The sequence below is a fragment of the Ranitomeya imitator genome, chromosome 5 (genome assembly GCF_032444005.1).
Source record: "Ranitomeya imitator isolate aRanImi1 chromosome 5, aRanImi1.pri, whole genome shotgun sequence".
NCBI classification, from domain to species: Eukaryota; Metazoa; Chordata; class Amphibia; order Anura; family Dendrobatidae; genus Ranitomeya; species Ranitomeya imitator.
Window position 1 is genome coordinate 708868247 of NC_091286.1, and position 15237 is coordinate 708883483.

The 15237-nt window shown below is 67.6% G+C and overlaps 1 protein-coding gene across 2 annotated transcripts in view; it reads right to left on the reverse strand.

Annotated features, from left to right (window-relative positions):
* Nucleotides 1-15237, reverse strand: part of LOC138638900 (low density lipoprotein receptor adapter protein 1-B-like) — a 91959-nt gene that overhangs the window by 58783 nt on the left and 17939 nt on the right. For both annotated transcript variants that reach the window (XM_069728617.1, XM_069728616.1), the window contains exons 6-8: nt 13759-13833; nt 13491-13552; nt 13363-13409 (exon numbers count right to left, since the gene is read on the reverse strand). In XM_069728617.1, coding sequence (XP_069584718.1) covers nt 13363-13409; nt 13491-13552; nt 13759-13833 — 184 coding nt within the window. The remainder of the gene's footprint in view (nt 1-13362; nt 13410-13490; nt 13553-13758; nt 13834-15237) is intronic.

Below are 15237 nucleotides of genomic sequence, written 5' to 3' on the forward strand. Positions count from 1 at the left end.
CGACAGCATCTCCTTCCACACCTCGGCGTCTCCTCCCACACCTCCACATCCTCGGCTCCAACCGCGTCTCCTCCCACACCTCGGCATCCTCCGCTCCCACCGCGTCTCCTCCCACACCTCGGCATCCTCCGCTCCCACCGCGTCTCCTCCCACACCTCGGCATCTTCTGCTCCGACCGCGTCTCCTCCCACACCTCGGCATCCTCCGCTCCGACCGCGTCTCCTCCCACACCTCGGCATCCTCCGCGTCTCCTCCCACACCTCGGCATCCTCCGCTCCGACCGCGTCTCCTCCCACACCTCGGCATCCTCCGCTCCGACCGCGTCTCCTCCCACTCCTCGGCATCCTCCGCTCCCACCGCGTCTCCTCCCACACCTCGGCATCCTCCGCTCCGACCGCGTCTCCTCCCACACCTCGGCATCCTCCGCTCCGACCGCGTCTCCTCCCACACCTCCGCATCCTCCGCTCCGACCGCGTCTCCTCCCACACCTCGGCATCCTCCGCTCCGACCGCGTCTCCTCCCACACCTCGGCATCCTCCGCTCCGACAGCATCTCCTTCCACACCTCGGCGTCTCCTCCCACACCTCCACATCCTCGGCTCCAACCGCGTCTCCTCCCACACCTCGGCATCCTCCGCTCCCACCGCGTCTCCTCCCACACCTCGGCATCCTCCGCTCCCACCGCGTCTCCTCCCACACCTCGGCATCTTCTGCTCCGACCGCGTCTCCTCCCACACCTCGGCATCCTCCGCTCCGACCGCGTCTCCTCCCACACCTCGGCATCCTCCGCTCCGACCGCGTCTCCTCCCACACCTCGGCATCCTCCGCTCCCACCGCGTCTCCTCCCACACCTCGGCATCCTCCGCTCCGACCGCGTCTCCTCCCACACCTCGGCATCCTCCGCTCCGACAGCATCTCCTTCCACACCTCGGCGTCTCCTCCCACACCTCCACATCCTCGGCTCCAACCGCGTCTCCTCCCACACCTCGGCATCCTCCGCTCCCACCGCGTCTCCTCCCACACCTCGGCATCCTCCGCTCCCACCGCGTCTCCTCCCACACCTCGGCATCTTCTGCTCCGACCGCGTCTCCTCCCACACCTCGGCATCCTCCGCTCCGACCGCGTCTCCTCCCACACCTCAGCATCCTCCGCTCCGACCGCGTCTCCTCCCACACCTCGGCATCCTCCGCTCCCACCGCGTCTCCTCCCACACCTCGGCATCCTCCGCTCCGACCGCGTCTCCTCCCACACCTCCGCATCCTCCGCTCCGACCGCGTCTCCTCCCACACCTCCGCATCCTCCGCTCCGACCGCGTCTCCTCCCACACCTCGGCATCCTCCGCTCCGACCGCGTCTCCTCCCACACCTCGGCATCCTCCGCTCCCACCGCGTCTCCTCCCACACCTCGGCATCCTCCGCTCCCACCGCGTCTCCTCCCACACCTCGGCATCCTCCGCTCCAACAGCATCTCCTTCCACACCTCGGCGTCTCCTCCCACACCTCCACATCCTCGGCTCCGACCGCGTCTCCTCCCACACCTCCGCATCCTCGGCTCCGACCGCGTCTCCTCCCACACCTCGGCATCCTCCGCTCCCACCGCGTCTCCTCCCACACCTCGGCATCCTCCGCTCCCACCGCGTCTCCTCCCACACCTCGGCATCCTCCGCTCCCACCGCGTCTCCTCCCACACCTCGGCATCCTCCGCTCCCACCGCGTCTCCTCCCACACCTCGGCATCCTCCGCTCCGACCGCGTCTCCTCCCACACCTCGGCATCCTCCGCTCCCACCGCGTCTCCTCCCACACCTCGGCATCCTCCGCTCCGACAGCATCTCCTTCCACACCTCGGCGTCTCCTCCCACACCTCCACATCCTCGGCTCCCACCGCGTCTCCTCCCACACCTCGGCATCCTCGGCTCCCACCGCGTCTCCTCCCACACCTCGGCATCCTCCGCGTCTCCTCCCACACCTCGGCATCCTCCGCTCCCACCGCGTCTCCTCCCACACCTCGGCATCCTCCGCTCCGACCGCGTCTCCTCCCACACCTCGGCATCCTCCGCTCCCACCGCGTCTCCTCCCACACCTCGGCATCCTCCGCTCCCACCGCGTCTCCTCCCACACCTCGGCATCCTCCGCTCCCACCGCGTCTCCTCCCACACCTCGGCATCCTCCGCTCCCACCGCGTCTCCTCCCACACCTCGGCATCCTCCGCTCCGACCGCGTCTCCTCCCACACCTCGGCATCCTCCGCTCCCACCGCGTCTCCTCCCACACCTCGGCATCCTCCGCTCCGACAGCATCTCCTTCCACACCTCGGCGTCTCCTCCCACACCTCCACATCCTCGGCTCCCACCGCGTCTCCTCCCACACCTCGGCATCCTCGGCTCCCACCGCGTCTCCTCCCACACCTCGGCATCCTCCGCTCCCACCGCGTCTCCTCCCACACCTCGGCATCCTCCGCGTCTCCTCCCACACCTCGGCATCCTCCGCTCCCACCGCGTCTCCTCCCACACCTCGGCATCCTCCGCTCCGACCGCGTCTCCTCCCACACCTCGGCATCCTCCGCTCCCACCGCGTCTCCTCCCACACCTCGGCATCCTCCGCTCCCACCGCGTCTCCTCCCACACCTCGGCATCCTCCGCTCCCACCGCGTCTCCTCCCACACCTCGGCATCCTCCGCTCCCACCGCGTCTCCTCCCACACCTCGGCATCCTCCGCTCCCACCGCGTCTCCTCCCACACCTCGGCATCCTCCGCTCCGACAGCGTCTCCTTCCACACCTCGGCGTCTCCTCCCACACCTCCACATCCTCGGCTCCCACCGCGTCTCCTCCCACACCTCGGCATCCTCGGCTCCCACCGCGTCTCCTCCCACACCTCGGCATCCTCCGCTCCCACCGCGTCTCCTCCCACACCTCGGCATCCTCCGCTCCCACCGCGTCTCCTCCCACACCTCGGCATCCTCCGCGTCTCCTCCCACACCTCGGCATCCTCCGCGTCTCCTCCCACACCTCGGCATCCTCCGCTCCCACCGCGTCTCCTCCCACACCTCGGCATCCTCCGCTCCCACCGCGTCTCCTCCCACACCTCGGCATCCTCCGCTCCCACCGCGTCTCCTCCCACACCTCGGCATCCTCCGCTCCCACCGCGTCTCCTCCCACACCTCGGCATCCTCCGCTCCCACCGCGTCTCCTCCCACACCTCGGCATCCTCCGCTCCCACCGCGTCTCCTCCCACACCTCGGCATCCTCCGCTCCCACCGCGTCTCCTCCCACACCTCGGCATCCTCCGCTCCCACCGCGTCTCCTCCCACACCTCGGCATCCTCCGCTCCGACCGCGTCTCCTCCCACACCTCGGCATCCTCCGCTCCCACCGCGTCTCCTCCCACACCTCGGCATCCTCCGCTCCGACAGCATCTCCTTCCACACCTCGGCGTCTCCTCCCACACCTCCACATCCTCGGCTCCCACCGCGTCTCCTCCCACACCTCGGCATCCTCGGCTCCCACCGCGTCTCCTCCCACACCTCGGCATCCTCCGCTCCCACCGCGTCTCCTCCCACACCTCGGCATCCTCCGCTCCCACCGCGTCTCCTCCCACACCTCGGCATCCTCCGCGTCTCCTCCCACACCTCGGCATCCTCCGCTCCCACCGCGTCTCCTCCCACACCTCGGCATCCTCCGCTCCGACCGCGTCTCCTCCCACACCTCGGCATCCTCCGCTCCCACCGCGTCTCCTCCCACACCTCGGCATCCTCCGCTCCCACCGCGTCTCCTCCCACACCTCGGCATCCTCCGCTCCCACCGCGTCTCCTCCCACACCTCGGCATCCTCCGCTCCGACCGCGTCTCCTCCCACACCTCGGCATCCTCCGCTCCCACCGCGTCTCCTCCCACACCTCGGCATCCTCCGCTCCGACAGCATCTCCTTCCACACCTCCGCATCCTCGGCTCCCACCGCGTCTCCTCCCACACCTCGGCATCCTCGGCTCCCACCGCGTCTCCTCCCACACCTCGGCATCCTCCGCTCCCACCGCGTCTCCTCCCACACCTCGGCATCCTCCGCGTCTCCTCCCACACCTCGGCATCCTCCGCTCCCACCGCGTCTCCTCCCACACCTCGGCATCCTCCGCTCCCACCGCGTCTCCTCCCACACCTCGGCATCCTCCGCTCCCACCGCGTCTCCTCCCACACCTCGGCATCCTCCGCTCCCACCGCGTCTCCTCCCACACCTCGGCATCCTCCGCTCCCACCGCGTCTCCTCCCACACCTCGGCATCCTCCGCTCCCACCGCGTCTCCTCCCACACCTCGGCATCCTCCGCTCCCACCGCGTCTCCTCCCACACCTCGGCATCCTCCGCTCCCACCGCGTCTCCTCCCACACCTCGGCATCCTCCGCTCCGACCGCGTCTCCTCCCACACCTCGGCATCCTCGGCTCCCACCGCGTCTCCTCCCACACCTCGGCATCCTCGGCTCCCACCGCGTCTCCTCCCACACCTCGGCATCCTCCGCTCCCACCGCGTCTCCTCCCACACCTCGGCATCCTCCGCTCCCACCGCGTCTCCTCCCACACCTCGGCATCCTCCGCTCCCACCGCGTCTCCTCCCACACCTCGGCATCCTCCGCTCCCACCGCGTCTCCTCCCACACCTCGGCATCCTCCGCTCCCACCGCGTCTCCTCCCACACCTCGGCATCCTCCGCGTCTCCTCCCACACCTCGGCATCCTCCGCTCCCACCGCGTCTCCTCCCACACCTCGGCATCCTCCGCTCCCACCGCGTCTCCTCCCACACCTCGGCATCCTCCGCTCCCACCGCGTCTCCTCCCACACCTCGGCATCCTCCGCTCCCACCGCGTCTCCTCCCACACCTCGGCATCCTCCGCTCCCACCGCGTCTCCTCCCACACCTCGGCATCCTCCGCTCCCACCGCGTCTCCTCCCACACCTCGGCATCCTCCGCTCCCACCGCGTCTCCTCCCACACCTCGGCATCCTCCGCTCCCACCGCGTCTCCTCCCACACCTCGGCATCCTCCGCTCCGACCGCGTCTCCTCCCACACCTCGGCATCCTCCGCTCCCACCGCGTCTCCTCCCACACCTCGGCATCCTCCGCTCCGACAGCATCTCCTTCCACACCTCGGCGTCTCCTCCCACACCTCCACATCCTCGGCTCCCACCGCGTCTCCTCCCACACCTCGGCATCCTCGGCTCCCACCGCGTCTCCTCCCACACCTCGGCATCCTCCGCTCCCACCGCGTCTCCTCCCACACCTCGGCATCCTCCGCTCCCACCGCGTCTCCTCCCACACCTCGGCATCCTCCGCGTCTCCTCCCACACCTCGGCATCCTCCGCTCCCACCGCGTCTCCTCCCACACCTCGGCATCCTCCGCTCCGACCGCGTCTCCTCCCACACCTCGGCATCCTCCGCTCCCACCGCGTCTCCTCCCACACCTCGGCATCCTCCGCTCCCACCGCGTCTCCTCCCACACCTCGGCATCCTCCGCTCCCACCGCGTCTCCTCCCACACCTCGGCATCCTCCGCTCCGACCGCGTCTCCTCCCACACCTCGGCATCCTCCGCTCCCACCGCGTCTCCTCCCACACCTCGGCATCCTCCGCTCCGACAGCATCTCCTTCCACACCTCGGCGTCTCCTCCCACACCTCCACATCCTCGGCTCCCACCGCGTCTCCTCCCACACCTCGGCATCCTCGGCTCCCACCGCGTCTCCTCCCACACCTCGGCATCCTCCGCTCCCACCGCGTCTCCTCCCACACCTCGGCATCCTCCGCTCCCACCGCGTTTCCTCCCACACCTCGGCATCCTCCGCTCCCACCGCGTCTCCTCCCACACCTCGGCATCCTCCGCGTCTCCTCCCACACCTTGGCATCCTCCGCTCCCACCGCGTCTCCTCCCACACCTCGGCATCCTCCGCTCCGACCGCGTCTCCTCCCACACCTCGGCATCCTCCGCTCCCACCGCGTCTCCTCCCACACCTCGGCATCCTCCGCTCCCACCGCGTCTCCTCCCACACCTCGGCATCCTCCGCTCCCACCGCGTCTCCTCCCACACCTCGGCATCCTCCGCTCCGACCGCGTCTCCTCCCACACCTCGGCATCCTCCGCTCCCACCGCGTCTCCTCCCACACCTCGGCATCCTCCGCTCCGACAGCATCTCCTTCCACACCTCGGCGTCTCCTCCCACACCTCCACATCCTCGGCTCCCACCGCGTCTCCTCCCACACCTCGGCATCCTCGGCTCCCACCGCGTCTCCTCCCACACCTCGGCATCCTCCTCTCCCACCGCGTCTCCTCCCACACCTCGGCATCCTCCGCTCCCACCGCGTCTCCTCCCACACCTCGGCATCCTCCGCGTCTCCTCCCACACCTTGGCATCCTCCGCTCCCACCGCGTCTCCTCCCACACCTCGGCATCCTCCGCTCCGACCGCGTCTCCTCCCACACCTCGGCATCCTCCGCTCCCACCGCGTCTCCTCCCACACCTCGGCATCCTCCGCGTCTCCTCCCACACCTCGGCATCCTCCGCTCCCACCGCGTCTCCTCCCACACCTCGGCATCCTCCGCTCCGACCGCGTCTCCTCCCACACCTCGGCATCCTCCGCTCCCACCGCGTCTCCTCCCACACCTCGGCATCCTCCGCTCCGACAGCATCTCCTTCCACACCTCGGCGTCTCCTCCCACACCTCCACATCCTCGGCTCCCACCGCGTCTCCTCCCACACCTCGGCATCCTCGGCTCCCACCGCGTCTCCTCCCACACCTCGGCATCCTCGGCTCCCACCGCGTCTCCTCCCACACCTCGGCATCCTCCGCTCCCACCGCGTCTCCTCCCACACCTCGGCATCCTCCGCTCCCACCGCGTTTCCTCCCACACCTCGGCATCCTCCGCTCCCACCGCGTCTCCTCCCACACCTCGGCATCCTCCGCGTCTCCTCCCACACCTTGGCATCCTCCGCTCCCACCGCGTCTCCTCCCACACCTCGGCATCCTCCGCTCCGACCGCGTCTCCTCCCACACCTCGGCATCCTCCGCTCCCACCGCGTCTCCTCCCACACCTCGGCATCCTCCGCTCCCACCGCGTCTCCTCCCACACCTCGGCATCCTCCGCTCCCACCGCGTCTCCTCCCACACCTCGGCATCCTCCGCTCCGACCGCGTCTCCTCCCACACCTCGGCATCCTCCGCTCCCACCGCGTCTCCTCCCACACCTCGGCATCCTCCGCTCCGACAGCATCTCCTTCCACACCTCGGCGTCTCCTCCCACACCTCCACATCCTCGGCTCCCACCGCGTCTCCTCCCACACCTCGGCATCCTCGGCTCCCACCGCGTCTCCTCCCACACCTCGGCATCCTCCTCTCCCACCGCGTCTCCTCCCACACCTCGGCATCCTCCGCTCCCACCGCGTCTCCTCCCACACCTCGGCATCCTCCGCGTCTCCTCCCACACCTTGGCATCCTCCGCTCCCACCGCGTCTCCTCCCACACCTCGGCATCCTCCGCTCCGACCGCGTCTCCTCCCACACCTCGGCATCCTCCGCTCCCACCGCGTCTCCTCCCACACCTCGGCATCCTCCGCTCCCACCGCGTCTCCTCCCACACCTCGGCATCCTCCGCTCCCACCGCGTCTCCTCCCACACCTCGGCATCCTCCGCTCCGACCGCGTCTCCTCCCACACCTCGGCATCCTCCGCTCCCACCGCGTCTCCTCCCACACCTCGGCATCCTCCGCTCCGACAGCATCTCCTTCCACACCTCGGCGTCTCCTCCCACACCTCCACATCCTCGGCTCCCACCGCGTCTCCTCCCACACCTCGGCATCCTCGGCTCCCACCGCGTCTCCTCCCACACCTCGGCATCCTCCGCTCCCACCGCGTCTCCTCCCACACCTCGGCATCCTCCGCTCCCACCGCGTCTCCTCCCACACCTCGGCATCCTCCGCTCCCACCGCGTCTCCTCCCACACCTCGGCATCCTCCGCTCCGACCGCGTCTCCTCCCACACCTCGGCATCCTCCGCTCCCACCGCGTCTCCTCCCACACCTCGGCATCCTCCGCTCCGACAGCATCTCCTTCCACACCTCGGCGTCTCCTCCCACACCTCCACATCCTCGGCTCCCACCGCGTCTCCTCCCACACCTCGGCATCCTCGGCTCCCACCGCGTCTCCTCCCACACCTCGGCATCCTCCGCTCCCACCGCGTCTCCTCCCACACCTCGGCATCCTCCGCTCCCACCGCGTCTCCTCCCACACCTCGGCATCCTCCGCGTCTCCTCCCACACCTCGGCATCCTCCGCTCCCACCGCGTCTCCTCCCACACCTCGGCATCCTCCGCTCCGACCGCGTCTCCTCCCACACCTCGGCATCCTCCGCTCCCACCGCGTCTCCTCCCACACCTCGGCATCCTCCGCTCCCACCGCGTCTCCTCCCACACCTCGGCATCCTCCGCTCCCACCGCGTCTCCTCCCACACCTCGGCATCCTCCGCTCCGACCGCGTCTCCTCCCACACCTCGGCATCCTCCGCTCCCACCGCGTCTCCTCCCACACCTCGGCATCCTCCGCTCCGACAGCATCTCCTTCCACACCTCGGCGTCTCCTCCCACACCTCCACATCCTCGGCTCCCACCGCGTCTCCTCCCACACCTCGGCATCCTCGGCTCCCACCGCGTCTCCTCCCACACCTCGGCATCCTCCGCTCCCACCGCGTCTCCTCCCACACCTCGGCATCCTCCGCTCCCACCGCGTCTCCTCCCACACCTCGGCATCCTCCGCGTCTCCTCCCACACCTTGGCATCCTCCGCTCCCACCGCGTCTCCTCCCACACCTCGGCATCCTCCGCTCCCACCGCGTCTCCTCCCACACCTCGGCATCCTCCGCTCCGACCGCGTCTCCTCCCACACCTCGGCATCCTCCGCTCCCACCGCGTCTCCTCCCACACCTCGGCATCCTCCGCTCCGACCGCGTCTCCTCCCACACCTCGGCATCCTCGGCTCCCACCGCGTCTCCTCCCACACCTCGGCATCCTCGGCTCCCACCGCGTCTCCTCCCACACCTCGGCATCCTCCGCTCCCACCGCGTCTCCTCCCACACCTCGGCATCCTCCGCTCCCACCGCGTCTCCTCCCACACCTCGGCATCCTCCGCTCCCACCGCGTCTCCTCCCACACCTCGGCATCCTCCGCTCCCACCGCGTCTCCTCCCACACCTCGGCATCCTCCGCTCCCACCGCGTCTCCTCCCACACCTCGGCATCCTCCGCTCCCACCGCGTCTCCTCCCACACCTCGGCATCCTCCGCTCCCACCGCGTCTCCTCCCACACCTCGGCATCCTCCGCTCCCACCGCGTCTCCTCCCACACCTCGGCATCCTCCGCTCCCACCGCGTCTCCTCCCACACCTCGGCATCCTCCGCTCCCACCGCGTCTCCTCCCACACCTCGGCATCCTCCGCTCCCACCGCGTCTCCTCCCACACCTCGGCATCCTCCGCTCCCACCGCGTCTCCTCCCACACCTCGGCATCCTCCGCTCCCACCGCGTCTCCTCCCACACCTCGGCATCCTCCGCTCCGACCGCGTCTCCTCCCACACCTCGGCATCCTCCGCTCCCACCGCGTCTCCTCCCACACCTCGGCATCCTCCGCTCCGACAGCATCTCCTTCCACACCTCGGCGTCTCCTCCCACACCTCCACATCCTCGGCTCCCACCGCGTCTCCTCCCACACCTCGGCATCCTCGGCTCCCACCGCGTCTCCTCCCACACCTCGGCATCCTCCGCTCCCACCGCGTCTCCTCCCACACCTCGGCATCCTCCGCTCCCACCGCGTCTCCTCCCACACCTCGGCATCCTCCGCGTCTCCTCCCACACCTCGGCATCCTCCGCGTCTCCTCCCACACCTCGGCATCCTCCGCTCCGACCGCGTCTCCTCCCACACCTCGGCATCCTCCGCTCCCACCGCGTCTCCTCCCACACCTCGGCATCCTCCGCTCCCACCGCGTCTCCTCCCACACCTCGGCATCCTCCGCTCCCACCGCGTCTCCTCCCACACCTCGGCATCCTCCGCTCCCACCGCGTCTCCTCCCACACCTCGGCATCCTCCGCTCCCACCGCGTCTCCTCCCACACCTCGGCATCCTCCGCTCCGACAGCATCTCCTTCCACACCTCGGCGTCTCCTCCCACACCTCCACATCCTCGGCTCCCACCGCGTCTCCTCCCACACCTCGGCATCCTCGGCTCCCACCGCGTCTCCTCCCACACCTCGGCATCCTCCGCTCCCACCGCGTCTCCTCCCACACCTCGGCATCCTCCGCGTCTCCTCCCACACCTCGGCATCCTCCGCGTCTCCTCCCACACCTCGGCATCCTCCGCTCCCACCGCGTCTCCTCCCACACCTCGGCATCCTCCGCTCCCACCGCGTCTCCTCCCACACCTCGGCATCCTCCGCTCCCACCGCGTCTCCTCCCACACCTCGGCATCCTCCGCTCCCACCGCGTCTCCTCCCACACCTCGGCATCCTCCGCGTCTCCTCCCACACCTCGGCATCCTCCGCTCCCACCGCGTCTCCTCCCACACCTCGGCATCCTCCGCTCCGACCGCGTCTCCTCCCACACCTCGGCATCCTCCGCTCCCACCGCGTCTCCTCCCACACCTCGGCATCCTCCGCTCCGACAGCATCTCCTTCCACACCTCGGCGTCTCCTCCCACACCTCCACATCCTCGGCTCCCACCGCGTCTCCTCCCACACCTCGGCATCCTCGGCTCCCACCGCGTCTCCTCCCACACCTCGGCATCCTCCGCTCCCACCGCGTTTCCTCCCACACCTCGGCATCCTCCGCTCCCACCGCGTCTCCTCCCACACCTCGGCATCCTCCGCGTCTCCTCCCACACCTTGGCATCCTCCGCTCCCACCGCGTCTCCTCCCACACCTCGGCATCCTCCGCTCCGACCGCGTCTCCTCCCACACCTCGGCATCCTCCGCTCCCACCGCGTCTCCTCCCACACCTCGGCATCCTCCGCTCCCACCGCGTCTCCTCCCACACCTCGGCATCCTCCGCTCCCACCGCGTCTCCTCCCACACCTCGGCATCCTCCGCTCCGGCCGCGTCTCCTCCCACACCTCGGCATCCTCCGCTCCCACCGCGTCTCCTCCCACACCTCGGCATCCTCCGCTCCGACAGCATCTCCTTCCACACCTCGGCGTCTCCTCCCACACCTCCACATCCTCGGCTCCCACCGCGTCTCCTCCCACACCTCGGCATCCTCGGCTCCCACCGCGTCTCCTCCCACACCTCGGCATCCTCCTCTCCCACCGCGTCTCCTCCCACACCTCGGCATCCTCCGCTCCCACCGCGTCTCCTCCCACACCTCGGCATCCTCCGCGTCTCCTCCCACACCTTGGCATCCTCCGCTCCCACCGCGTCTCCTCCCACACCTCGGCATCCTCCGCTCCGACCGCGTCTCCTCCCACACCTCGGCATCCTCCGCTCCCACCGCGTCTCCTCCCACACCTCGGCATCCTCCGCTCCCACCGCGTCTCCTCCCACACCTCGGCATCCTCCGCTCCCACCGCGTCTCCTCCCACACCTCGGCATCCTCCGCTCCGACCGCGTCTCCTCCCACACCTCGGCATCCTCCGCGTCTCCTCCCACACCTCGGCATCCTCCGCTCCGACAGCATCTCCTTCCACACCTCGGCGTCTCCTCCCACACCTCCACATCCTCGGCTCCCACCGCGTCTCCTCCCACACCTCGGCATCCTCGGCTCCCACCGCGTCTCCTCCCACACCTCGGCATCCTCCGCTCCCACCGCGTCTCCTCCCACACCTCGGCATCCTCCGCTCCCACCGCGTCTCCTCCCACACCTCGGCATCCTCCGCTCCGACCGCGTCTCCTCCCACACCTCGGCATCCTCCGCTCCCACCGCGTCTCCTCCCACACCTCGGCATCCTCCGCTCCGACAGCATCTCCTTCCACACCTCGGCGTCTCCTCCCACACCTCCACATCCTCGGCTCCCACCGCGTCTCCTCCCACACCTCGGCATCCTCGGCTCCCACCGCGTCTCCTCCCACACCTCGGCATCCTCCGCTCCCACCGCGTCTCCTCCCACACCTCGGCATCCTCCGCTCCCACCGCGTCTCCTCCCACACCTCGGCATCCTCCGCGTCTCCTCCCACACCTTGGCATCCTCCGCTCCCACCGCGTCTCCTCCCACACCTCGGCATCCTCCGCTCCCACCGCGTCTCCTCCCACACCTCGGCATCCTCCGCTCCGACCGCGTCTCCTCCCACACCTCGGCATCCTCCGCTCCCACCGCGTCTCCTCCCACACCTCGGCATCCTCCGCTCCGACCGCGTCTCCTCCCACACCTCGGCATCCTCCGCTCCCACCGCGTCTCCTCCCACACCTCGGCATCCTCCGCTCCGACAGCATCTCCTTCCACACCTCGGCGTCTCCTCCCACACCTCCACATCCTCGGCTCCCACCGCGTCTCCTCCCACACCTCGGCATCCTCGGCTCCCACCGCGTCTCCTCCCACACCTCGGCATCCTCCGCTCCCACCGCGTCTCCTCCCACACCTCGGCATCCTCCGCTCCCACCGCGTCTCCTCCCACACCTCGGCATCCTCCGCTCCGACCGCGTCTCCTCCCACACCTCGGCATCCTCCGCTCCCACCGCGTCTCCTCCCACACCTCGGCATCCTCCGCTCCGACAGCATCTCCTTCCACACCTCGGCGTCTCCTCCCACACCTCCACATCCTCGGCTCCCACCGCGTCTCCTCCCACACCTCGGCATCCTCGGCTCCCACCGCGTCTCCTCCCACACCTCGGCATCCTCCGCTCCCACCGCGTCTCCTCCCACACCTCGGCATCCTCCGCGTCTCCTCCCACACCTCCGCTCCCACCGCGTCTCCTCCCACACCTCGGCATCCTCCGCTCCGACAGCATCTCCTCCCACACCTCGGCGTCTCCTCCCACACCTCCACATCCTCGGCTCCAACCGCGTCTCCTCCCACACCTCCGCATCCTCCGCTCCGACGTCTCCTCCCACACCTCCGCATCCTCGGCTCCGACCACGTCTCCTCGGTTCCGATGGCACAAAATCAGTCCATCCAAGGCAGTGTACTTTGCGTTGACGGAGTCTACTCCTCTCCTATATAACGGTCTCTCTCCTGGAATCTGCTCATGTAGCCCTGGTGGTGATGGCATCTACCCCTATCCATCCTCATCTTCAATGACATCAGCTCATGATCCGCCATTTCTAGCTCAAAACACATAAGGGAATCACCCAACCTTTTCAAGTTCCTGATCGACAGGCAAATACTGAGATATAGATAACAGGTGCGAGGGGAATAAAACAGATGTCACAGACCTTGAAAAATCTTCAAAGTCATCATAGTCTTCCTCGTCCTTGCCATCCTGCCAAGCAGACATAGGTTAATAACCCCAGGGTGAAGCAGTCAGTTGTTCCCATCCCTGTGTTGGGCCCCCTATGCTCACCTTGTGTGGGGCACCCTTCTCTGGAACATGAGGACCATCCATCGCTGTGGCGTCTTGGTCATCTGTAACATCATGTGACATTAAATGGCCGTGGACACAATCTACAATCATCCGAGCTCAGCCCTGCCCCGGACTACAGCGGCAGTGTGCAGCCATGTGCAGCCATGAGACAAGAGTGCTCTGCGGATAGCACCGAGTGCAGAGTACAAGCAGGAGACCTCTGGTGATGGAGGCCCTCAGTGCAGCAATGGTGGGGGAATAACCGTACCTGGCCGGGGCACAGAGGCATCTAAGGTGGATGAAATCGCCACATTATGTGATTCGGGGGAAGACTCCAGCCTCCCTGAGAGAAAAGAAGAGACTCAGATTTACCTCAGACAGAAATCACAAGTTACCTAGAGTCCGCTTACAGCTTTCCATCGGTCAAGAGGAGAGACAAATGTTACCTAGTGTGAGCCCTTAGCTTCTTCATGGTCAAATGGGGATCACCATAGTGACCTGGCTCCATCTCCCATCTCCCTGATCCTCATTACCTATAGCCGGCTCACATCTTCCCGATCCTCGCTGCCTATGGCCGGCTCACATCTTCCCGATCCTCGCTGCCTATGGCCGGCTCACATCTTCCCGATCCTCACTACCTATTGCTGGCTCACATCTTCCCGATCCTCACTACCTATGGCCGGCTCACATCTCCCCGATCCTCACTACCTATTGCTGGCTCACATCTTCCCGATCCTCACTACCTATTGCCGGCTCACATCTTCCCGATCCTCGCTACCTATGGCCGGCTCACATCTTCCCGATCCTCGCTGCCTATGGTCGGCTCACATCTTCCCGATCCTCGCTGCCTATGGCCGGCTCACATCTTCCCGATCCTCGCTACCTATGGTCGGCTCACATCTTCCCGATCCTCGCTGCCTATGGTCGGCTCACATCTTCCCGATCCTCACTACCTATTGCCGGCTCACATCTTCCCGATCCTCGCTACCTATGGCCAGCTCACATCTCCCCGATCCTCACTACCTATTGCTGGCTCACATCTTCCCGATCCTCACTACCTATTGCCGGCTCACATCTTCCCGATCCTCGCTACCTATGGCCGGCTCACATCCTCCCGATCCTCACTACCTATTGCCGGCTCACATCTTCCCGATCCTCGCTACCTATTGCCGGCTCACATCTTCCCAATCCTCGCTACCTATTGTCGGCTCACATATCCCCGATCCTCACTGCCTATTGTCGGCTCACATCCTCCCGATCCTCACTACCTATGGCCGGCTCACATCCTCCCGATCCTCACTACCTATGGCCGGCTCACATCTTCCCGATCCTCGCTACCTATGGCCGGCTCACATCCTCCCGATCCTCACTACCTATTGCCGGCTCACATCTTCCCAATCCTCGCTACCTATTGTCGGCTGACATCTTCCCGATCCTCGCTACCTATTGTCGGCTCACATCTTCCCGATCCTCACTACCTATTGCCGACTCACATCTTCCCGATCCTCTCTACCTATTGCCGACTCACATCTTCCCGATCCTCACTACCTATTGCCGACTCACATCTTCCCGATCCTCTCTACCTATTGCCGGCTCACATCTTCCCGATCCTCGCTGCCTATTGCTGGCTCCCATCTCCCCGATCCTCGCTGCCTATTGCTGGCTCCCATCTCCCCGATCCTCACTACCTATTGTCGGCTCACATCTTCCCGATCATCGCTACCTATTTCCGGCTCACATCTTCCCG